This window comes from Sclerotinia sclerotiorum, genomic scaffold (assembly GCF_000146945.2).
Source record: "Sclerotinia sclerotiorum 1980 UF-70 scaffold_2 genomic scaffold, whole genome shotgun sequence".
Classification (NCBI taxonomy): Eukaryota; Fungi; Ascomycota; class Leotiomycetes; order Helotiales; family Sclerotiniaceae; genus Sclerotinia; species Sclerotinia sclerotiorum.
In genome coordinates, this window is record NW_001820834.1 from 433,006 (window position 1) to 457,074 (window position 24,069).

General features: G+C 41.4%; 12 protein-coding genes across 12 annotated transcripts; all 12 read left to right on the plus strand.

Moving 5' to 3' along the window:
• Window positions 1-2,206: 2,206 nt before the first annotated feature.
• Window positions 2,207-3,457, plus strand: SS1G_01247 (predicted protein; the record flags this gene model as incomplete). The annotated part of the gene is made up of 1 exon (XM_001597003.1): window positions 2,207-3,457. One exon carries the CDS (start codon window positions 2,207-2,209, stop codon window positions 3,455-3,457), a length of 1,251 nt encoding a protein of 416 aa, XP_001597053.1.
• Window positions 3,458-7,893: 4,436 nt separating this feature from the next.
• SS1G_01248 (predicted protein) lies at window positions 7,894-8,325 on the plus strand (the record flags this gene model as incomplete). The annotated part of the gene is made up of 2 exons (XM_001597004.1): window positions 7,894-7,952; window positions 8,196-8,325. 2 exons carry the CDS (start codon window positions 7,894-7,896, stop codon window positions 8,323-8,325), a joined length of 189 nt encoding a protein of 62 aa, XP_001597054.1.
• A 1,307-nt stretch (window positions 8,326-9,632) lies between these two features.
• On the plus strand, window positions 9,633-9,949 carry SS1G_01249 (predicted protein; the record flags this gene model as incomplete). The annotated part of the gene is made up of 2 exons (XM_001597005.1): window positions 9,633-9,810; window positions 9,903-9,949. 2 exons carry the CDS (start codon window positions 9,633-9,635, stop codon window positions 9,947-9,949), a joined length of 225 nt encoding a protein of 74 aa, XP_001597055.1.
• Window positions 9,950-10,431: 482 nt separating this feature from the next.
• Window positions 10,432-10,901, plus strand: SS1G_01250 (predicted protein; the record flags this gene model as incomplete). Its single annotated transcript, XM_001597006.1, has 2 exons — window positions 10,432-10,633; window positions 10,894-10,901. 2 exons carry the CDS (start codon window positions 10,432-10,434, stop codon window positions 10,899-10,901), a joined length of 210 nt encoding a protein of 69 aa, XP_001597056.1.
• A 372-nt stretch (window positions 10,902-11,273) lies between these two features.
• Window positions 11,274-13,109, plus strand: SS1G_01251 (hypothetical protein; the record flags this gene model as incomplete). The annotated part of the gene is made up of 4 exons (XM_001597007.1): window positions 11,274-11,909; window positions 11,968-12,329; window positions 12,387-12,921; window positions 13,008-13,109. The coding sequence occupies 4 exons, from the start codon at window positions 11,274-11,276 to the stop codon at window positions 13,107-13,109; spliced, it is 1,635 nt and encodes a 544-aa protein (XP_001597057.1).
• Window positions 13,110-14,537: 1,428 nt separating this feature from the next.
• On the plus strand, window positions 14,538-14,771 carry SS1G_01252 (predicted protein; the record flags this gene model as incomplete). The annotated part of the gene is made up of 1 exon (XM_001597008.1): window positions 14,538-14,771. One exon carries the CDS (start codon window positions 14,538-14,540, stop codon window positions 14,769-14,771), a length of 234 nt encoding a protein of 77 aa, XP_001597058.1.
• A 689-nt stretch (window positions 14,772-15,460) lies between these two features.
• SS1G_01253 (predicted protein) lies at window positions 15,461-16,141 on the plus strand (the record flags this gene model as incomplete). Its single annotated transcript, XM_001597009.1, has 2 exons — window positions 15,461-15,481; window positions 15,734-16,141. The coding sequence occupies 2 exons, from the start codon at window positions 15,461-15,463 to the stop codon at window positions 16,139-16,141; spliced, it is 429 nt and encodes a 142-aa protein (XP_001597059.1).
• Window positions 16,142-17,531: 1,390 nt separating this feature from the next.
• SS1G_01254 (predicted protein) lies at window positions 17,532-17,843 on the plus strand (the record flags this gene model as incomplete). The annotated part of the gene is made up of 1 exon (XM_001597010.1): window positions 17,532-17,843. The coding sequence occupies one exon, from the start codon at window positions 17,532-17,534 to the stop codon at window positions 17,841-17,843; it is 312 nt and encodes a 103-aa protein (XP_001597060.1).
• A 1,005-nt stretch (window positions 17,844-18,848) lies between these two features.
• SS1G_01255 (predicted protein) lies at window positions 18,849-19,085 on the plus strand (the record flags this gene model as incomplete). The annotated part of the gene is made up of 2 exons (XM_001597011.1): window positions 18,849-18,967; window positions 19,001-19,085. The coding sequence occupies 2 exons, from the start codon at window positions 18,849-18,851 to the stop codon at window positions 19,083-19,085; spliced, it is 204 nt and encodes a 67-aa protein (XP_001597061.1).
• Window positions 19,086-20,000: 915 nt separating this feature from the next.
• Window positions 20,001-20,624, plus strand: SS1G_01256 (predicted protein; the record flags this gene model as incomplete). Its single annotated transcript, XM_001597012.1, has 2 exons — window positions 20,001-20,166; window positions 20,215-20,624. The coding sequence occupies 2 exons, from the start codon at window positions 20,001-20,003 to the stop codon at window positions 20,622-20,624; spliced, it is 576 nt and encodes a 191-aa protein (XP_001597062.1).
• A 255-nt stretch (window positions 20,625-20,879) lies between these two features.
• On the plus strand, window positions 20,880-22,435 carry SS1G_01257 (predicted protein; the record flags this gene model as incomplete). Its single annotated transcript, XM_001597013.1, has 3 exons — window positions 20,880-20,972; window positions 21,570-22,090; window positions 22,420-22,435. The coding sequence occupies 3 exons, from the start codon at window positions 20,880-20,882 to the stop codon at window positions 22,433-22,435; spliced, it is 630 nt and encodes a 209-aa protein (XP_001597063.1).
• A 507-nt stretch (window positions 22,436-22,942) lies between these two features.
• Window positions 22,943-23,632, plus strand: SS1G_01258 (predicted protein; the record flags this gene model as incomplete). Its single annotated transcript, XM_001597014.1, has 1 exon — window positions 22,943-23,632. The coding sequence occupies one exon, from the start codon at window positions 22,943-22,945 to the stop codon at window positions 23,630-23,632; it is 690 nt and encodes a 229-aa protein (XP_001597064.1).
• Between the last annotated feature and the right edge of the window lie 437 nt (window positions 23,633-24,069).

The window sequence follows — 24,069 nt, forward strand, 5'->3', positions numbered from 1 at the left end:
TTGTTTGCATACCTACCTTTTAGAATTTCTTCATGTTGTCTTTCTTGAATCTCATTTCATCATCTATTTAATCATTGAACGTCTTAAAAGCTAATTTTGACTCACAAAAGCACGATATATTTTACTGACATTAGTTTATGCATTGATGACGTTTACGCAAAAAAATACGAGCATTCTGAGCTTCATTGCGATCAGGGCGCCAATAATACGAATGAATACCTGTCTGCTCGTATGTATTTTGAAGCCAAGTCGGACTTACAGCCAGGTGACCGTGAAAATTGAAATTAATGAAGCTTCATATATGAAGCTTTTTTACTTTACAATCTTAGCTGCAATCTCAAGTCGTAATTTTAACCGCAGTTATACTTGCAGATTACATTGATCTTTCATGTCTGTTCACTCTAATTTACAAAGTATGAAATCATTTGAGTTTGCTGGAATGACCCCTTCATCTTAACCGAATTCCAAATTCCATCTGATCTGATTTCATCACCTCACTTCATGTACGTACTTATTGTAATATTTTCGTTCCTTCAGTAATCAATCATTAATCTCACAACCAATGGATGTGGGCTATTGGTCAATTACTCCATAGCATGCATGACCGAAGCGACCCATCAATCCCATTCATCGCTATTATTGTCCAAACACATGGGAAATTTGGACCATTTATACCACTATCAACCAAAGTGGAGAATTTAATCTCTACTACCGCGTTTTGTGTCCGTTTGAGATGGTTGTAGCCTGCGTACAAAACATGCCTAAACTTTTAAGACACGGCATGGCTCGGTGCATTATTTTATTTATTTATATTACGAGGCGACTTCTAACTTCTTATTTCAATAAGTTGTTCAAACGAAAAGCTTACAGCTATATTTTCTAGAAACCCCTTGGAATGCTAGTCAGGTACGGATTGGACGTTGCAAATTGCACCTTGGACCAAGAAGAGCATGCAAAAGAACAGAATTTTCATCCGAGACTGCAATCTGTAGTCGATAACTATTTGTTTCACATTCCTCCATGTTAATAATCAAAAGTCCATACTGGGTACTGATGGCGCCCTTTTTATGCAAGACGGCTGAATACATACTCCAGACGGAGTAACATTTTATTTTTTTTCCACTCCGTGCCTTCGCTTCTCCCTCACTTGGCTCTGTGCATGGGTATTTCCTTTCCTTTCGTCTTTTTGCTTTTATCGATCGTATTCCCTTGACTACTTATTCGATTAATAAAATAATATCGTATCACGCATCATATGATTATCGCTGCAAACTCCAAACATCTATTTCCTTCCTCTTTAGTTACACAGAAGCCTATCAATCTGTTTATCACAATCAATACAGGGGTTTATAACCCTACGATTAAGATACGGATCGACAAGTGAGGAAGAATCCCGGTCGATATAACCCCTCCACGACTCTATATCCACACTATCCGGGGCGTGTACCTGTGCTGTCTCTACCCAACCCAACGATTTTTTCACTTCAAAAATCTTCAGCACTTCTTCACATCGACAATCTTTCTTTCCTTTCAGCCAAATTACACCCTGGAGGTTACCACCTGTTGTTCTTCTACGCATCCTAAGTTCACTCCTTGTCTTCTTTTCCATACTCTTTTCTCAAACAATCGCTCACGTCACTTCCTTCGTGCGCCCTTCTCAGTCTCCAGTTTTAGGGCAAATCTATCGATCCACAAATCCCACTTGCCGTGTCCCACGGTTTGGTTGTCCTTTTTTCTGTTGTCGTTTCGAGAGAACAGGACTTAGGAGGGGTCCTCATATTATCTCCTTGACCCGCACTCCCATTTTTTTCACCGAGTATTTGACTTGGCCACATATTTTTCTGGAGAGGGTTGATCTTAATTGTTGCTCTTTCCTTTTATAGTTCAATCACTGTTAGAAATCATTTGTCTCAATCGTTGACCGTTTTTTCTATCTTCTACTTGCTGAGCTCGTTCACTGACTCGTCTTTTACTCTCGCTTTAAGATTTCCTTGTATTACTGCTTCTTTTGTGTTTTTATGTTATATGATTGATACTGATTGATACTTTATTCGTACCTTCTATTTTTGTCATTTGTCTATCACGAGCCTCTTGGGCACCCATTTTTATTTTTTTCCTAGAACCTGTTGTCAACGTTTGTGGAGGAATACCCACTCACCTTTTTTTTCTTGAAAGAGTCAAAAGAAAGGCCGAATCCTTCCCGAAGATGCCTCTCACACGCCGTCTTTCCCAATTATTTTCCTCGTCACATTCGTTACCTCTGGCTGGGAAAGATATGAATACTATTGATATCACTACTTCTAAGTCTGCTTCATCACCACCTTCTATATCGGAGGAAGTTATTGTTTCGAGTACAGTTGTCGAAGAACACGAGGACAGGGATTCGAGTCACCCTTCCGTCGAACAATCACCTCATGCAACCAGGAGACCTCGACGAAAAACGATAAAGAAAATTTTGCGTCGATTCTCTCTCCACTCATCTCCCAAGGACTTTACACCTAATTCTCGCAGCTTATCACCAGTGAACGATGAAGTTATCATGGAAACACCACAGAACCTACCAGCTCACACTACCACCACTGACGTTCCATGTCTCGACACGCATGAGCCAATAGACTATACCCGAATTCAAATTTCCTCCCTACCATTCCCTTTTCCGGAACTTGCGTCCCCCCTCCGAAAATCCGTCAATAGCGACCAAAAGCTCGATTGTTCCGACTCCGGTTACTTTTCCTTGACTAGCGCCTCCTCATCATCGCTATCAACCTCGCTACCACCTCCCACTTTACACCTCATACGCCGCATCAATAAAGCTATACTGCTATTGGAATACCAAGAATTATTAACTACGCGGTTCTCCACGAACTTGGCCTTTTTATTCGGCAAGAAGGAAATGGCAATATGGAGGACGAGAAAACTGAGTGACGATACCAAGGAGTTGATCATTATCACACTAACAAAGTTGAGGGAGTTGGTTGGTAAGACCATGATTCATAAGATGGGATTAGTCAGGAGGAGTAGGAGTGTGCTGGGTGAAGCTATGGAAGCGATCTTTTCGAGTCAAAGACGGGATTCAGGTGTGGAAACTGAGACACCATCTGCGGAATCACCTTCGGAGACAAGCGAACTTGCACCTAGCCCGGAAGCTATTGAAATTTCGAGAAGCCAGTTGAAGTTAGAAGTGCAGGCCAAAATGAAGGAAGCTCTGCAAATCCTCAGAGACGATATTTCGATGCAGAAGAGATTAGATGAAGTTTTGAGAGCGGGAATAGTAGGCAGTTGTGGGGATGAAAAATTAATGATGGGTTTGCCGAGTAGGAGTGAGAGGCTTTGTCTAAGGAGATTTGTAGGATTTGTGGAAGGGAGAGTGACGGAACTCGGCGGTGCTTATGGAAGAGTTGAGAAAGCTGTTGGTGGTTTAGAGAGGTCGGGATATGAGAATTTGGTGATTCAATGAGTGCTATCAGTTGAAAGAAACTAGGAAAGCATATCTGCGTATCACTAAGACGTCGGAGCGGCTGTTGGAAGATGGGCATGAAGATCGTGCATCACACGGCGACGCAACCACACACAAATCTGCAGGCCAACAGATCACGAAACGACACCAAGTCGTGCACAAAGAACCTCGTTTAGGACGAGGAACAGATGAGAAGGGTGAGGCAGGTACTCCTGGATAAACGGAACAGGCGCATGCTTTGGAAGGTTGATAATTACGGATGGTTCGGGTAATGATTAGGAGTTTAATGGGTGGCTGCAATCGGTATGGAATGTTGATATGACGAGGCGGGCATTAGAGCCTTAGCTCGTTAATGTTTTCTTTGTATATATGGGTGGAGTAGTTGGAGGCTTGAGGTAGGATGGATTGGGAATATTAAAATTTATATGAATTAAAGTCTGCAGCATAACATGAAGATTTTGCATGCAAGCATCGTGAACAAGAGCGGGGTTTGAGGAGGGGTTCCGATATCCACCCACTCGTAACAGCAGTTGAATATCCCTGATAACGGAGTCCTCTAAGTGGAGTGACTCTGGGGCCATTCCTCGTATTTGTAAATCATTCTTCTCCACCCCCTCCATTCTCATCCCCACTATGCGGAAAGCCTTGGCTGCATTACACGGTTGTCCTATATTTAAACTTCATGATGGATATAGTTGACATGTGGAGAAGGTTCGGAAGAAGTGTTTTACATGTGGAGAACTGCTGGCATTGATGATCTGGCATACGAGAGAATTCATGACAACTTTGAATTAAGATGAGGTGGGCAAAGTGTTTGATGACGGAGGGTGTGTTATTGTTATTGTTATTTGGATTTGTTACTTCAGATTTTGAAAGTGTGAGGGTAGATTAGATGAGACAAGATGAAAATCCCTCCTCGTACGAGAGTAAAACGAATCTAGCTTTCTCGGTTAATTGTGTAGGATCTCGTCATTCGACATCTGTAATCGTGGTTGAAATCAAGCGGGAAGGAGTTTCTTTGATCGTATCTGTGTCTTGCTGTCTGGAATTGACTGAAAGGGGGATGAGGCGAGCTGCGTTGGCTTTATGGTTGGAATAGAGAAAAATGGAGGAAGAGAGGATTGGAGAGAGTTGATGTTCGCTTGTTTCTTTGGATGGAAGATAATGTTTAGTGCTATGAGGCGTGAAGTTAAGGTTTATATGGAATTGAAAAATTCACTGAAAGGAGGTGACAAATCTACAAAGTTTTGCGATATCTTTAATCTACTAGTTCTATGACGGGGGAATTTGCAGAATAGGAGGGTCCCCGGCGACCCAATGTTGGTTCTCTATATCTTTCACGTTAAAGATCTTTAAAGCTGAGGCGGGCCCAGGCTTCTCGGTGTAGGGAAGTAACTTCATAGCAGGGGGTTGGGGTAAAGGTGAATGGCCGTATGTGATGTATCGTTGCCAGGATGGTTGAATGTGAGATGGGCTTATTTTTTCCGGGGCGGGTTAAAGGTGCCATCTACATGGAGAATACTGGTCAAAACAGGGAGCACGTGGAGTCAGGTTACTCGTATAGGTCTGTAAATTACAGGAAAATTCAAAGTAAATCTCGGAGTTCTAGTGAATTCTGCATTTACTTGTCATGCACACTGTTTGCCAAAATTAGAGTCTAATTCTAACTCGGAAGTGTGTATCAACAGCGTCTCCAATGTTACGAGATCAAGCATTGGGAAGAGAGAATCTTAGCTTCATGGCTTCATGATTTATCGTCTTTCTCGAGTTTCCGCATGTACCTTGAGTTCATAGATCAAAGATCTGATAGTTTTGAGATGAACTCTACAGGGTTTAAAATCATCCTGAGTACATAGGCTTTCTCGTTGTCGTTCCATATTTTGCTGTTAGCTTTATGGAAATCATTAATCCATTAAATATACAAGAATCGAAGTAGATAGTAATGCTAGGAGATATGATGGTATGTCTCGAAACTTGAATTATCCGTAAAACCATCAATTGGTTGGTACACGCAGCTAAACTAGGGATGGATTACGAAACAGTCCCCTCTCTAGTGTATGATCTTAAGCTTACTACTTTTGTCTAGATAGAAGTATGGTTATGCTTTTATAGATACATATTGCAGTGAGACTCAGTAAGATGAGAGACAACTGTGCTGGTAAATTGAGCCAAGAATTGTAGTTGAACCGAGTCATGGGCTCCCTAGTCCATCATTTGAGTAAGTAGCATGAATTAGTGAATATGGTTCTCAGAGATAGAAGTCTTCATGCAAAAGTTATTTAAGGTTCCTCACATCCACTAATTTATTCATGAAGCCCATAAAATTGGTTGTTGCAAGCACAAGGGGATGCTCTTTGTGATCTTGTGCGCATTCCTTAAACTAGATTGGGATCTTTGATTTTGGGCTTTGTGCTGTTGGAGGGGGTTCGTTATTCGGAGGAAAGTTTGTGAAGGAATGAAGAGGTGTTGTTGTGGTCTCTATTCCTAATTGTTACTGCTATTTTTCCTGTTATAAATAGAATTTGTTCAAAATGTGATGGTAAGAATGACCAATGACAACAGTAGCGATGCAAATATGTAGACGTAGATATAATAACTTCTTTCAAATTTGATGCAAATCTACTAGCAGGCCGAGATAAAGGAGTTGGAAAGATACCCTTTTCACGTGACAACGTGGCCCATACAATGTAGCAAGCTGGAATAATTCCATAATTCGACGATGCTCCTCCCGTAAACCTGGTCGCTGTTTATTGAAAGTATTCATAATAGTACAGGAATGGGTGCCTCTATTTAGACATAATATGATACTGCGATGTCGTACTGAGTCGATATGAATTCTTAATAAGTTGAAGCTTCACCACAAAAAATAGTGCCCGATAGACTTCGTAGTTTTTAAGCGTCAAGGACTGGTATGTTAAGATTGAATCATTAGCTTCAACAATGGGTTTCCAGTTCATTGAGAGGGATAAGCCACACAGGAGCGAAAAATGGAGTGCCCTCCACTGCTCGTGGTGACTGGCGGATGTGGGAAGTAGCAGTGGTGGCGTATACGCTCGATAGCCTTGTCCAATCTAGCATCAAATTGGAGTGTCTAAAGCATTGCCTAATCCCGGAAACTTACTCACAATGTACCGAGCTCGAGAGCTAGAACTACGAGCAGAAAAAGAAATAAGAGGTGTTTTGGGAAGTAATTTGTCTCATAGAAGAAGGATTAAAAGGGCATAACCATATCCTCGACTGGCGAATGTCCAGTAATTCATGGATGAACTTCATTCATAGCGAAAGTTGGTAATGATTAATGCCAATCCAGACCCTCAAACTTTCTTGGATCGAGCTCAAACATTTCTACTTAGTATGTGCCATTGTTGATTTGGAAAGCGGTGAAAAAGATTTGTAGTAATACTTGAAGGTATATTGAGCTGTGCCTGATGTAAAGAAGTGTAGTTGTAAATGCAGTTGGGCTTATCAAGTTTTAGTGCCTGAAATAAAATATGTGATCAAAATGAGTCTTCGAGAGTACAAGGAAAAACTAGTGTTATAGCCTAGGAAGAGCCTCCGAGTTTGCAGAGGACCAACCCTACCCGGGACAACCGATATGGAACTTGTTCAAAAATTTGGTCCAGCCCGTTCAAGCTAACATAATTTTTCGAGCAACAATATCTTGCCACCCCAACACTCTTGTACTATGATCCAAGCATCCTTCGCAAACTCTCTCTTACTCTTGAAGTACAGGAATTTCCGATAAGACCTCTAGCACACTCATGGATATTTACTTCACACAGCATTTTCGTGGGCGCAATATGAGTATGAGGCTGATTTCATGTGTTAACTTCCAGGTCTGGGGGCTTTTTAGCACATATTGCAAAATTTATTGGATATGTTTCTTCAATCCTTGTCGTCATTCTGAGCTAAAGTTCTTGGCATAGGTCTTGGAGCTCAGCTTGTGATTTGTTAAATGTTCCTGGGCGAGATTTGGCATGCAGTGCAACCACCGTGCCTTTCCACGAACTTTAACCTATGCATGTTCTCTACAGATTTAGCGGTCATAATCTTTAAGGAATTCTCCCATTTAAACTTGGAATCTATCATTGCGATCAACTTATCCACAATGAATCCGGCAACTTTCCTTGGTGTCGCAGCATGAGCCTGCAGATTGCTCAATTCATCGGGACGACGATTCAAGGCCTCTACACTCTGAGGGGAAAGTTTAAAAACGCAGGATAGAACAATTCGCTTTATAATCAGTATATTATTTACACCAGGGCTGCAGGTTTTCAAATTAGGGATTAGGCCGGGTTCAACTCGCACAACTCCCCAAAAGAGAGATAGTTCATTCATCACAATCAATAGTAGGGATGCAAGAACCCAAAAATCTCTGTTGGCACTCAAGGGAACAAAAGATTAATACAAAGGGTTGTATATGATACAAAATCACTATGTGTGATTTTCACAGCATCACAAATTTCGGAAAGCGAACGCCAATCTATGTTGGCAAGTAGTATTGGAGGAACAGTTTTTGACTTTGATATCACATTACAAGAGTCTCGCCCATACAAACTAGCTGCCCGCTTTCATTCACCGAAAGCCAGCAACGGAGAATACCATCAATCCTGATGAAGGTTGTGAAACAAGTGTCACCAAGTCTATGCTACAATCGCCAGCATCTTTAGACATCACCCTAGTTCGGACAGTCATGACCTTATCTCACCCAAACAAAGCTGCTACTAGACTCCAATAGCTTCAAGGTATATCGTAGTCGGAGCTTTACCTCAAATTCTACCAATTCAGAACCTTCAGTTAAAAGGCGGCTTTCCTCTTCCTCTTCTGGAGAATCGTTACAGCAGGAGGATACACTTCATCATTCTTGAAGGAAGAAATTTTGGCCTACTCGACAAAGGAAAGTCAACACTCCCAGTCCTACCAGCCTATTACCTATTCCTAACTCCTGACCGGGCAAGGCCGGCTGGCCCAAATTTTCACCATTCATCAATTGAAGCGAGGACAAGAAATAAACTTTGAACAAGGTATCGACTTCAGCTCAGTAAATGAGTTTCATACGCCCACTCTCGTGGCGTGGCTAAAGCAGGACCTAGAGTAGAAATTTAGGTCCTTTTCTCGAACGGGAACGATATAGAGACTTTTCATAGTGACAATCAAAGTACTGCTCTCGCTGTAGCTTGTCATTGTGGTGACACAGAATGGTTGATCTCCTCCAATTTAGTGCCGATTTGCTTACTCAAGGCATCAATCTAGATATGAGATAACCAATTCATGACTGCCTTACACTATACTTGCGAGACTAGCCACAGAAATGTGATGGAACATTTGTTTTAAAAAAGCGCCAACCTCGAAACCTTCTTCAAAAGTTCCAACTCCCCAACTTCTCTGCGCATATGCATCCGGTTCAATTGCAAATATTGGAGTCCCTCTCGAACAGAAAAGCCAACTCAAAAAGCGTCAATGAGATTAAAAGCTAATTCTCTACTATGTGTTGCTCGGCAGACATGTTGAAGTCGTGAACCGATGAAAATCGCCAATATATGAAACTGATATATAGCTTGACACCGCTTCATCTTGCTGTATTAGCCAAAATCTTGGTGTGGTCGAGCTGATACTAAGAGAAAAGCAGCTGTGGACCACCGACTCAGAGAATGTTGAACGCTGTTGCATTTATGCCTGTGCTTCTGACAACCAGGATATAGTCAGCCTACTGATAAGTGCTAAGGCATATGCCGAAGAAGAATGAAATTTGGCGACCAATTCATTTGCGTTGCGAAAGGATTTGTGCGTAATGTAAAAGTCCTTTATGGAAAAGTAGTTGCGATTGATCAGACGGACTTCGGGGGTTATCGACCCCTTTGTCTTGCGTGTCAACACGGGCATGTCCAAATTGTGGATAAATCATTACCTTACAATGAACCTTTAAGGATGCGTCTTCGCTATCGACGAAACAATGGTTTCCATTTATGAATTTCTGCCAAAACCGGAAATCTGGAGGTTGTTAAACTGCTCATCAAGAAGGGTGCATCCATCAAGGAACGTGATGAGTTCGAATACATTCCTTTACGCTATGCCATCTACCATGGCATCCCTGAAGCTCTAGAGGCACTCATGGAAGCAAGGTGCAGAACTTTATGATGAAGTGGAAGACTCCCATGAATGGGGATTCTTATTGATGCCTGCAACTATTGGATCCTTTGATACTACTATTATATCAGGCGACCGCAAAGACCGCATTCGGGGCCTGCTTGATGAGATTGAGAGTAGTTACTATGAAGACAGCGAAGATGATGAATATCTGCAAAACACTGTGGTAGAGCTCGGTTGTGGACAGAGTAATGTCATGTATCGAAGTAATTTACTGACTCGGCCACAGGAGCTTGTGGGGTCTTTATGGAGAACTGAGCTCCCTACCAGGGGAAATGATGCTCATATCCGACCTCAGAGGTCACTTGGCTTGTCGCCAAGCCCTTCTCGTTCTTTACGCCATGATAATAAAGGTGCCAGAAGAGATGTAGCCAAAAATAAAGTTTTTCCACTTGTGACCGCATCTGGAAATAAGACTGCACGTAGGGTCGAAGCTCCCGTTGATGGTCCACAAAACATACCGGGGAACTTTGATCCTCCCGCCCGGAGTTCTCAAATACGGGGGGCTTATACTTATTGCACAAAGCTAAGCGGAGATACAGAAATTACAGCAATATTTTTCATCTAATGGAAGCACGGCGGAGCCAATATTTCGCTCTGAGAGTCCACCGTCGGGTGTATAAGATGTCCGCGGATTAATATGTATTGGTTATTGCCATACGATGTATGTTATTTCGATCCAATTGATGGAGATTAGTATTAATGTATTTTCCCAGGATCCGGGCATCCGGACCATTAGACATAACATACTTTTCTTTGTCGCATTCTTGGTTTAGCTGTGCGTTTATTGAAGTTCAACACAGATCTGAAGTAGCCCCCTGCCCTGCATGGCAAATCCGGAGCGGAATCCATCGGGATCCACCACGTCTTACCAAGAAGGTCAAACCACTCCGACATGCATGGGTGTTGTGATTTCTTCTGGAAAGAATTTAGCTCGCACGGCGATAAAAATAACGAAGAAGCGTTGTAAATCCGAATATCCCATGAATTCACACCCGCGTTTCGCTATTCGAAAAGCACTTGGGTCTGGTATGCTAGTGACTTGTCATCATTCTTGGCAAATTACGTGCACTTTCAGTAATAAATTGGCCACTTCCGAGAAAAGCACGTATTGATATCGTATCCAGTCTAGTGCTAGCCGAAGCTATTTAAGATGTAATGCTGAAGATTGGGCGTTTATATAAACTTATGCTTACCGAGATGCAGAGACTCTTTCTTTTCCAGCTGTCTTACAAATTGACTTTCGGAAATTTTCGTTCGCGGGTTGGTAGTCTGACACATGTTTTTAGTAATTTAGTCTGCTTCGCTTAGACCCTGGAAGCCCACTGAATGGGGTGGACGGGTCCACATGCTTTCAAATGGCATGATTTATCATGTCATGTTGTTCCGGACAATGTTCGAATTGGCGAGTTCCATACGATTTCGAGGGCCTGACTCTTGTTTCGATAATTCTTCACCATTTGTGGGGTTTCTGTGATGCAATACCATATTATCTGTACAATAGTATGATGTTGGACAAGGGCTTTCGGTAGTTAAGCCGATCCCTACTCAAGTAGGTGATACAAAGGCGTGGTTGATCACAACATCTTTTCATTAAAGATCTTTTATAAGCCCTTTTCTCTCTCTTTCAATTATTTTCCATTTTTTAATTACATTACAGCTATTGACAATGCCTATACCTGAGAACACCCCACGCCTCAGAGTCATCATCATTGGCGGTGGACTGAGTGGTCTAACATTAGGTCAACTTCTTACCGATGTTCCGAGCATCAAAGTTACGCTCTATGAGCGTAGTAGAGGCCCAGTAGACCGGCTCTCGGGATATCGGGTTATGTTATCTTCTTTTGTTCTTCGAAATTTAAAAGGAAAACTTCAACACGATGTGTGGCAGGAGATTGCGCCCAGTATTGGTGTCCAACCAGGCGGAGGTCAGGAGATGAGTTTCGTGAAGAGCACAGGCGATCCAATATTCACGTGGCTACCAGCTGAGATACAAGATGAATTTTCTGTATCGCGCTGGCGTCTTCGAGAAGGCCTGTTGCATTGGAGCGAATCTTTTGCGCGATTTGGCAAAAAGTTTGACAGATATGAGACACTGCCGAACGGAGTAGTAAGGTGTCACTTCACGGACGGGTCGATAGACGAGTGCGACTTATTGGTTGGCGCCGACGGTATAAATTCTAGAGTCAGAGCACAAATGTTTCCGAATTCCAGGATAAGGCCTATCGATGTGGCAGTGATATACTTCAAGATCCCGTTGACTCCGGAAACATTTAAACTGGCGGGCTCACATAGTGGAGTTATGGTACGTGTCCCCAAGCCTCCTAAAAATTGCATTCTACTATATACTGACTGCATGGCAGGCCTTTTGTCCTGGGAACCAGAATATTTTGGTACATTCATGGCAAAATCCAATGAAGCCTTGGGCTACAGATTATACAGCAGACGATATCGAACCCTGTGAATCATTTATCATGTATGGCTACGGCAGTCCAGCGAGTGCCTTTATCAATAAAACCAAACCACCAGAAGAATTAACTCCAGCCGAATTGAAGGCTGAGATTATCAATCGTTCGAAAGCCGACAGCAACATACATTCCAACTTTCTACAACTAGCTGAGATGTGTTTGACAAACACTGTGTATCTCCACATGGTGAAGAAGTGCGATTCCGTAAAACCGTGGGACTCAACCAACGTTACATTAATTGGAGATGCAGTTTTTAAGTATGTATCTATAATTTCTGAGGATATAGGCAACATGTGACTAATATCTTACTCAAGTATCATGACTACCTTGGGAAAGGGAGCCAATTGCGCTCTTCTTGACGCTGTTTCTCTCGCCGAAACACTCTCACCCCCCTCTTCGCCACAGTCAACGTTTCAGGGAGAAAATATCCAGCTCACCTCAGATTATACGCCTCGACCTCGGCAAAAGCATGTAGGCACAGTAGAGCTTCGACCAGCGCTTCGAACTTTTGCCGCGGAGAATGTCAAACGTCGCCACCGGGAGCGACAAAGAAGTGCATTCCTTCAGAATCTGGTATACTTTGGTGATAACAAATTCAAAGAATACTGCAGGGAAAGAGTGCTGAAGAGTGCTCTCGGATGGGTTGAAGGAACAAAAGGGATGAAAAAGGAACAATATGGTGCAAGAGGCGAAACGAGAAATGTTGGTGGATTATTATCCCCGGACATAGTACCAAATGATAACGTTGGAAATCTTGACCGTGCCGATGTGGAATCAATTATTGAAAGACAGAGTTTCCTAGAAAGAGGCTGGGGACTTGTAAGGCCCGATGAGTTGGACTCCGAATGTGTAAGCGTTGCGTCGACTTCAACAGGGGAATCGAAGAGTACTAAGGCTTCTTCATCGGAGGTGAATTTGACTGAATGTCTGGCTAGAGACAACGCCTGATCTTGGCAGGCTGGGGGCAGGGGAATATGGTTGGATTGTTTGGTCCTGGTATACCCGGTTATGGCGAGTTCATGACATATGACGGATAGACTGGACAGCGAAATTTAAGTGCATTTGGGTTTAGATGATTCGGAAGGCGTCTTGTAGTAATATACTTACTCAGCTAAAATATGTTTAATTTTCTTTCTAGACCAGCTGTTAGTAAGATTACAAGTTAGTGCTTTTTCGGCTCTGTGTTGTAGCATCTTTATTTTTGTTTTATTTCTAGTTTCTTTCACCTTACGATATTCTAATACAACTTGATGTCTTCCCGACCAGCAAATCCAGAAATGATCTCAATCAGTGTTAGTTCCAAATAGGCTTCGCAACGGATGTCCGCAGGACGGATTATTACTCTAATAGTCCACAGATGATCTAATTATAAAATAAATAATTTAAAAATTTTAAATAGATGATTTATAAATAATTTATTTATTTGTAAGATTATATCATCTATTTATTTCCCAATCTGTGGATATCTATAAAGCTTTGTGGATTATCTATGGAGCAAGTAATTAGTACCCCTAATAGGTTATTTATAGAGTGGATTACCTACGTATCTATGGATTGTGGATTATTTTTGTGCAGCCTAATTAATTTACAAATAAACAGGTCCCCAGAATCCAAGAGAATTTGCTGGTATTTCAGCGCTTGGGAACAATCTTCAGGAGCCTGTTTAGCAATTTCGCATGAGCATACCATGATCTCACGGATAAAGATATTTCCAAGCAGATGAATCATCGGACGGATCATTGACTTGTGATTTGCTTGATAGAGGTATATGAGAACAGTAGCTACTACTATGAATTAGATTGCGAATATCTAGTCTAGCATTCATGACACGACTTCCTGCTATTACTAGGGAATGCTACGTTAAATATCTAGATGCTTCTTCCTCCATAGACTTGAAATTATAATCAGCCTTCACTTCTTCTCTTCCTGATCCCAAACTCAACAGTATCTATTCGTTCACATGACGAACTAGCCGATTGAGGAACTTAAGTACGACTCCTTATAAACACTAAACGCTAGTGTTGAGTTTCTGAAGCTAATTCTATGTATTTATCATTTTGCAGCTGTATAAAGTCACCATAATGCGCGTGGTCTCTAGACTTAGAAGACGGGATGTCGTGGAAAGGAAATAGGTAACATAAATAGACCTTTTACTCGTCTCAAAACTACTTCCATCAGCAAGAACATTTACATTTGCGAAAAGCAATATCCATAACACCATCACAGAAATAACCCCATTACATTAATTATTCTACCAAAGCACGATGGAAAAGAAACCGCCTGGGGCGCCCTGTCCTCAACGCTTCCGAGATGCGGTTGCCGACGAGTACATCTACTTGGTGAATAAAAGATATCACAAGGGAATCATCAAAATCCAGAATAAGCAATTGGACTTAGAAATGCAGGACACCACACATAGGCTGCCTGATAATTCGCCACACGCGCAATGGACTCCTTCATCAGAAATGTCTGACCACGCTTCCGAAACTTCCGATGACTCAGCTTCTGGGAGCAAAGATGACCACGGTCATTTAACTATCTCTGATCCTATAAAATCCGCAAGCAATTCCATCGAAATAACAGCATATTGCGAGGAAAACCCGAGCACCGCCGGGGCTCCATCCAGCGTGAAAGAGAGTGACTTTCTAAAGACGGACAAGCAGATTCAAGATGAGGGATTGTCGTTTTGGGCGAATTAGATCTACCACCGGTATTATTGATGTTAAGTTGTTGCAGAAATTGACGTTTGCAGATTGGTATTGTACGTAGCTGGAGGGAAGTTTTTAAGGAGCTATAGAGGAGATTCTGAACAAAAATAAAATTATGAATAAATATTTCACTGACTAGGGTTTTAGTTTGTATTGAGGATTTGTAGAATATTGTTGGTTGTTTTAGAGGCTACTTTATGCAATGATGGTATATTGCATCATCGTAATCGGCTCATTGAGCATAATTTCGTGATGAATTCGGCAGTCTATGGTCTTGGTATTGGGCATAGACTTTTCTGGTGATACACATAGGCAGCTCACTTAACAAGCAAACACTGGCATGTACAGAAATAGGACTGTTTATTAAGAAGGAAATTGTACAAAAGGCTAGGGAGGCATTTTTATAGGCAGCGACAATGATCGTGATTGATTCCGACCACGCAGAAAACATGACAGAAGCTGTTGAATACAATTATACTCGGCTCATTTTTGCCCCGTATGAATGATATAACTATTCAAAATATATTATGTACGGTTAATGCTATCTCGACTTTTAGTTCTATTGTCCAATATGCACAAACACGTAAGGTTACGGCTAGCCGTTGTAGATACTAGGAGTTAACTTGAGCGCACCAGTTATTTGACCGTATCGTCACCAGTACGGTCACTACGGTAGAAACATGACTTCTGGATACGAGGCCGTACGTACATGGATGAGAAATAAAAGACTTCTTTGCGCCTGCTTCTATCTTTAAAAAAGCATCATCCGTCGACAAGAACCAAAACCTTCGAACAATTCCAAACAAACAGAACTTGTCATTGGTCCATTTGAAAAATTCTTTTCAGAGCGATTTCCGAAATTGCTTTCCTTCCAAAAAAAATCATCTCACTTCCCTAATTCACAAACAATGTCTTCTGAAAAATCCTCCTCATCGAAAATTTCTTACGCACAGCGACCAAGCAAGCTTGCAGAAGACACTCTTGAAAAGACCCAAGGAAATATCGACGATCGGCTCCACCTCATAGAGAAAAGAGAGCGGGAAAGAATGGTCGTCCTAGCCTTCAATCAATGGAAACAAAAGTATCCCAGACAATGCAATCAGCTGGATTGCGAAGCTAGCTACCATGAAGTCGATGAAGAATATGATGGGACTGATGGAAATAACACTGAGGCCGTCCATGTGCATTGGCAAGAAGGAGAAACGAAGGGGGCACACGAAACAGAAGGGAAAGGCGGTAAACCCCCTGCAACTTTTGCCATGAAGACTCGCCGCGAAAAGGTGGCAAAACGTATTGCGGACGCAAAAAAGGCTATGCGTTTTGGCTCGGTCGCTGCAGAGGAAAAAAATTTTCCAAATTAGACAAGGAAATCCAAACTTTAGAAGCTATCTGGAAAGAGAGACATCTTAGCGAATGATGTTGGGAAGGGGGACGAGAGTCTGTGGAGATGTAGTCACTGTTGGCGGCTGAATCCTGACCTTACTATACTACTAATCCAAGAGTAGTGGCAATGAATTAGATGGTTTGTTTTTTGTTGAAGCGGTCGGTATTTGATTTGATTGATTGGCGAAACTGGCGGGCGAGCTTTCATTTTTCCGGCAAGTAATGGGATTTCATAAACAGTATGTCCATTCCAGGATATGAGGATAGATTAGTTTCGACTAGGGTACAGAGATACACCTGCATAGCAAAATAAATTAAATTTTTCAACTGCGATGTTCACTTAAGTGACTTGTTACGTGTACATTTAGAGGCTAATATCGGCATAGGGCTTGGCATACGTACCTTACCCGGGGTATTTGGCCTCTAAGGGATGGATATCTTACCTATAGAGATTTCTTAGGGTATTATTCTTGAAAAGCTTTTGGTATCAGGCTACTTAGGGGAATTAATCATGTGATCTTTTAATAGTAATCATTTGATCCTGAAGTTATTTTTAATTTATTATATGATAGTCCGGAGAATGCATTTCAAATATCTTCTTTCAAGTGAATGTTACAATATTCTAGCTACATAATCTCGTATTCAGAGATATCATATATGGCAGTGTTTTGTTTTGTAGAGATAGAATAGCATATTAATCTTTGAAATATTACCACTGCTTACCCTAGGTCTATTCCAGCATGTGCCCAGCCCCATATCGGCAAGGTGCACCAGCCTACTGGTCAATTACTAGAGACCCAAATGTACTCCTTCGATTCGCTTAAATTGCCTTCATCTTACGATAGGTAAATATGGAGGTGATTCGATTGTGAAAACTTGATGAGCTAAAATTCAGCTTTCTTTAATGTGTTCATTCAACCCCCATCTCAGAATCAAGGGGTGGGCTGGTTAGGCGAATTGTCACTCTTAGTTCCCGACCCCAAACAATTATAATCAGCTGATTTTTTTCACGTAGTATATGCAAACTTGTATCAATCTTTCACCATATTCTTACGGTCAAAATAATTCTCCATAAATTAGAGGATTTAGCCACAGCTTCCTTGATGTTGTTTGATGACACACGCGTATGATTCAAGGAGACTAGTCAACCAAGTCATTATAAAATTCAAGTTAATTTTGCACCTTATTTATCTGTATACGTTCTGATAAAATTAAACTCGCGCATCTACGAGTAGATAGATAAAGCAACCTCCCTCTCCAAAATTTTATGCTCCAACCACTCAAATACCTTTCACAGAATTCATTACATACAAATTCTGCCTGCCACTTCTCGATCTCAACAATATTTAAGATAACATTACTGACAACATGTCTACCTCATCACGACCTTGTATTACACGACACGTTCGCTTCGGAACTAACGTCACAGATCTATCCGGAAAGAACCCCCAAGTTATGCGCAGTCCCATGAACAAACAATACTACCATCGTATGGTGGAGTCAGAGAAGAAGTTGTGGATCCAGGCAAATGTGGAAGAACAAATTGAAGTAGACGTATCGAACAGAAAGCGCTCCTATTGGAAAATAATGTTGCGACATCTCTTTGAGAAGGCGATGCACTTGAAACCAAGCTTTGGCACGAAAGGAACTTTCAAGCAAAGAAGTGGGCGGAAGTATTAGATTCAAAGCAGCTCGATTGGCAACGCAAAGTCGGAATTCCGAGCTGTATTCTAGATTCACCCTTGAATGCCATCGGAATTCCTAGGGGGTTAGTCCGTCTTTACTGTATTAGTAAGGGGGGAAAATGGTTTGATTGTTAAAGGGAGAGGAGTTAGCTTGTTTGTTGAAGAAATCATGGAGCGCTACAACAACTACCGGGTTTCAAACATAGATAGATACCAGAATCAAAATTGCTGCTTATGATCTTTGTGAACTGTAGTTGTGATTGTTCCGTGAGGATATTATTTAATACATACGGGAAACTAATTGCCAGTTCAAACTGATTCAAAAGTCAAGTTTGCTTAGATTTTCATTAAAAGATAATAAGAAACTTTCAAGCAAGCATGTCTCGAAAATTAGGTGACCTAGTGATTGAGAGTAAATTCGGCGTGGCTTGTCACTTTTAGTCTCCTAAATGATCATTGAAGCTGATGATGCCCAATCTTTCCTCTCAAGTCGGTTAGATGATACGTACGCCAAATAACAATCGCTAACAAATTATCTTGTACTTATGTTCAATCGCACGCTTTCGCCCCAAGCAGTAGGTGAATCTTGTAGCCGTGTGTAAACCTGTGATGTATATCGGAGTTCTACATACCACCATCCACATCAATATGAAGCATGAGCTGACTTATTTCGGTGTACTTCACCTTCCCGTGAAAGAATATCTTTCATGATTCACACAGAGATTATCGACCGCACTGTATAATATCAACAAGAAAGATATGAATATTTTGCAGATATTGAGCGGTGCTTTACGACCTAACATCGTGAAGCCTTGATTCTACGAAAAAAAAAACTGTCTATCTAATAAACATCGAAATTTCGGAATTTTCATCCTCTAAAAGCACGAGCACCACCCATCGTAGCAATATCCAATAAAAGAGGGGCTTTATTGGAACAAAAAACTAGAAAACGTTTTCAATAGTATTAAAATTCATCACATTCATCTTTCACAAGAGCATAATGACTAATTCTATTCCTTCACCACCACGCTTTCGAGAAGATTTAATCTCGAGAAATTCTACCTTTGCAGACGAAAGGTCCATCAAAGCATCAGCAGAAAGATGCCGTGACTCTCTGTCGTAATGGGCAACAAAGGAAAAAGCACTTCCAAGCGCGGCTAAGGGGCTTGGCACGAAAAGGCGAGTAGGAAGAGATTACGAAGGGCATCGAAATACCAAAACCGGAAAGCCAGCCTAAATCTCAAAAAATGTTGGGCATCGTCCGGTTGACACGTCACATGACAGTTTCGAGGTCGGTAAGGGCAGCAAACATCGAGCTTTGTTAGTGCTTGCAGGTAATCTTCCCTCCCTTCGTTCGATCTAGCAAGAAACTAAAAGACAAAGAGGACCTTCCCGGAAAGCCCGTGAGACTAGGACTTAGGTTTAGGGCGAATTATCTTAGTTAAATGTGCCAATCAGATGGAGTAGATAGGAGATGTTGTAGAACACAGTCTATGCTAAAGATACTTGTATAGCCAATCGCTCGATATGGATACTAATAAGTTTGTGATATTATTAGCTCTGACTCATACAAAAGGATAAGATGTTGGATCTCATAGTGCCCTAAAAAGCATCATGTCATGCATGGTGTAGAAGGTAAGCATATCAAAGTCAAGCCAAAAAACTGCCCGGAGGATATCACTAACTCTTTAGAAATTTAAGTGTTTGGAGATCCCTCAATGAAAATCTTGTGGAACGGGGCGAGTATTGATGGGATGCTGTCCGCTTTTCTCAACACCAAAACAATTTTCCTAGTAGCAAAATCGAAGCTAAAACAACCTACGGGAAGCAACATTGGGTTGCTTGTATATTAGTCAATCCATTCTTAATTTCTTGCATCCCATCTATATATCCGATAGTAGACGTGTTCGGAAATTTAGAAGGAAGCTTGAAGAACCTTCCCTGACAATTGTAGTACCAAGTGTACCGTAGTAAGTGAAGAAAACGTAACATAAACTGAATTGCATTTAGTCCTTGGACACTATTTAAGAATTGCATTAAACGCAAACGTTCTATTAAGTCAACATTCATCCATTTCTTCACAGTCTCCCATGTCGACATCCACCATAATCCTCGGAGATCTTCATTACCTTCAGCAAGAAAATAACCTGAAATGACATCTAAACGTAAACAAATGCCTGATCATAAGGACCAAATGGCAGCAGAAATAGCGGCTAACAATAAAACCTTCCACCAAAACTCACTCGAGACATCTCTATCGAATATGTCCACAAGCATCAAACCGCCAAATATTTGGACAAAGGAGGATGATTTAAGCGGTAAGCAACCTCATACGTCTAAAGCGACTAACAGGAATTCTTTATAAGCGATAAAACTAGCGGGTAGTCATACCTTTGGGCCCTCTGACCCAAACGCACGATTTTGGGAAGTGCTTGCGATCTCACGTCGAAACCGTTCTATTAGGAAACCAAGAAGGGCAATTGAAGGAAACAAATATGCAAACACACAAAGTGTTGAGCTACAGGAAATTCTTGCTGGAAATGAAGGAAACAATGCCAAATTCGGTGATAGTCTACTCATGGCGTGCAAATCTGGCAAAACCAGAATTCGAAGCGAGGAAACGGATGTGCCGGAATTTGAATCTCCAAAGGCCTCTTTTCGCCATAAAATGGCTACGATTGTCGGGATATTTGAGTTGTTCGCGGCTAGGTGTACAAAGCTTCGTGAAACTCTTAGTGCAAGGAATCTAAGCAAGAGATCTTCTCAAGTTGCATAGCGTTGGGTTCACATAACATATGCATGGTTCCGTTATCTTTTTTCCTATTTCACCTAGCGGAAAACTTAAGATATGTAGTTTGTGAGATGAGCAAGGATTCTGGAGACATATACGGGGGTTGAATATGCATCTATGGAGATCAGATGGATCCAGGGCATCAAGGTTGGATGCCAGCGTATCGATAGTTGTAGTGGATAATCTAATAGATCATCAATGCTGAAGATATTAAGGAGGCCTTCAAGCCAGAAATCCAGAATGTATAAGTGTCTCCAAGTTAAGCTTCGGAAAAGATTCATTAATGCAAATGCCAATTTTGAGCTTCCGGCGACGAATAAGGCACCTTGGAAGGTAATGTACACGGATTCAAACCATATAGCCTTTGATCCAGTCCAATTCTTGATAAATAATAGAAAAGGCTGTTCTACGCAAGTGCGTGACTGTTTTTATGTCCATAAATTACACTTAGCCCCATAAAAAATACCAAAATGAGTAAGTCATCAAGGCCTCCTCTTCTGGTATAGATGTGACCATAAATCTCAGAGTAGACTACGTTTCAGATAACTTCGAACATAATACAATTGAAACATCCTTCATATATAGAGAAAGACTACTAAAACTAGACTTCCAACTTTTTGAACAACAAGACCAAGACAATTCGGAAAATTTTCAGTTTTTCTCTCTCGATTACGGTGATACCTTTTTCTGGTCCATAAACTCGCGCAAATAACTGACTGTATCAGTTTGTCTCATAACGTTAGTTGTGGCCGAGTCTTCGACGGAGATAATATATAGTTGCACTTTTTCTATTTCTTATTCTCCATCGCCTTTATTCTATCTCCATCGTAAAAAGAGTAATAATTAACCTTATTTATCAAACACTGAATCGCAACAAACCTTACTCGTTTAACTCTTCCGCCATTTGATATGTTAACAATGGACACTCAGAAAGTTCATGCTACAACTGGTAGCATGCCATCGAATATGGCCAAAAGCGAAAAATACAAGACCACCCTTTGCTGCCATGTATTCAAGACACCTTTACCCAAGTACAGGGCATCCCCGCCTGGAGCAGCACATTCGACGCGAGTTACACTTCCGAAAGAGAGACAGAAAAATGAACCTTGTTCACCAACACCTGATGGTAGTCGCAGAAAAAATCATAATAGAAACAGCTTAGCAGCTAGGACTAAAATGATCTCCCACGACTTCGAAAACATGGCCTTTAGTTATCACAATGTCAATAAGCAATATCGGAATTCTATTGGCGAGGCTCACCATCACAACGACGACAAAAGTGCGAATGGATCGGTGCCGAACATTCAATTTCATGGCACTTCAAAAAAATCTTCGTCAACCATCGTTCTGCAGATAGATCACATCACTTCAAATAGTACAAATGTATTGGATTCCGAGGAGCCTTTCTGCCAGATGAACAAGGCAGAGTGGGATGAAGAAGCATCCTTTTGGTAAGCGAGAACCAAGGAGTATGGGAGGCAGTAGGCATATGTAGTTTTCAAAATGACAAAAAAACGAAGGTATGCCTTTTTAAGTATTTCACGATAACCATAAAAGTGATCAGGATTAGTCGAAGAGCAGAAATTTAATCTCATGCTGGAATAACAATGGATGAAAATGGCATTTGTCAGTACGCACAGTAATGCAGTAGCCATGGATTTTTATGAGCATCACTGTATTTATTTTTTTCAGCCGGTAAATGAAACATTCTAAGGACCCTCCATCTTTTGCAATGTTCTTCTAGACTAAGCGTGCAAAGTAATCTAATGCAAAGGTTTAGCTCTACAATAATCTGAAAACACCAGAAAATTTGAAGGTAGCACAAGAGTTTCAAGAAACTCTTGAAAACCACATATTTGGATTTCTATAGACCTAGTAGGGTTGCAACTAGCCGTATGCTAGTCATCAAAAGCTTCGTGGCATGTAAATTGTGAAATTTGCCTTTCGCTTCAGGACTTGAGCCGCATTGCACCATCTCCAATTCATCTCGTGTACACAAAGTTCAAATAGCTTGTATTATACCGTACATAAATAGAAGTAAATTGCTAAACCTAAAGAAAGTAGAAACGTCACTAAGCCGTCGTCAGAGTTCGCGAAACGGGTTCTTGAACATGCGCATATAGCCGTGACCGTACTGTATGATAGCATCCATCCATATAAGACTAGATAGTCCCTCTGCTTCAACCAGTCTCCATTAAAAAAATTTCACCATATTCTTCATCGTAATCTTCTCCAACAGCCAAGAAGAGTCCACATCAATTTACATCTGTCTTATTTTATCAAGAAACTTTGTCATGATCGAGATGGCATCTGTCAACAGCAACCAAGGCTCAACACCTACAACCCCTGAGCTGAAATCACAAAGTGCATCTAAAAATAGCGTAGCACAAAGAGAGACCTCTGGGACACTGCCAAAGACTCCCCCGAATACACGCACTATATCTCCACCAAGAGCTCCTCGTCCACGACGAACTCTTCGTACGGAGGGAATGTGGACGAGAAATCGGGAGCTATCAACTCAGACACCGTCTCGAATCCTCACAAATACTGGTACGAGATTTGTGACGCCTGCAAGACACTACCAGAGCAATCGTGATAGAGACTCGCGATCTGTGTCACCTTTAGAGAGCCAACCACGTTCATACCGTGCTCGATCTTCACTCCTACATCACCCTCGAAATAGACCGTTTGCCGGTGCAGCACCACAGCTTCTACCTTCCGTATTTATTGATGAAGGTGCTATTTCCTCTAACAACCACACTTTCGGCCGATTTGAAGAGGGTATGCAATATATGAACATGCTTTCTGTTGCAGACCGACATCCTAAGGAGGAGACGGCAGCAGGATTATCGTCAGGACTTCAAGACGACGAGTATGTGAAGAGTAATTTGACAGAGGATAGTTTCAACGAGTACGATAACAATGATGAAGAAAACGAGAATAGTGATGAAAAGAACGAAAAGGAACATGACATCTGGTCATGGAAATGTTGAAAAAGAAATGACTATAACTTATGAGAGTAGTGGTGCATAGTCACTTTGCAAAACATCACGGTCAAAACTTTTGGGGGTATGTGAGATATCATGCATAGTGAGTTCGTTTTCTTTGGGCATGTTCGACTAGCAGGAAGTTTTTATGCTGTGTATGTTTTTCCTTTAGCTGTAAATTATTTTGCTCGGGGGAAGGGCGGTATAATACTGCGGGGTGGAGCGGTTTTAAGATTCCGCTTGTATTTTCAAGAAAATTAGCGATCCTATTATGATTGGTACGAATTGATCATAGGCAGTGTAGCGGAATGCCTAATCATCAAACTTTCAGAAGGAAACTCTTTAGTGGAATTACAATGGCGTGGCGTGCATGTATCACGCAGTAGGTAGTATTCAATACAAATTTCTAGTTACTAATCTTACATTACTTGCAAACTTTTGCC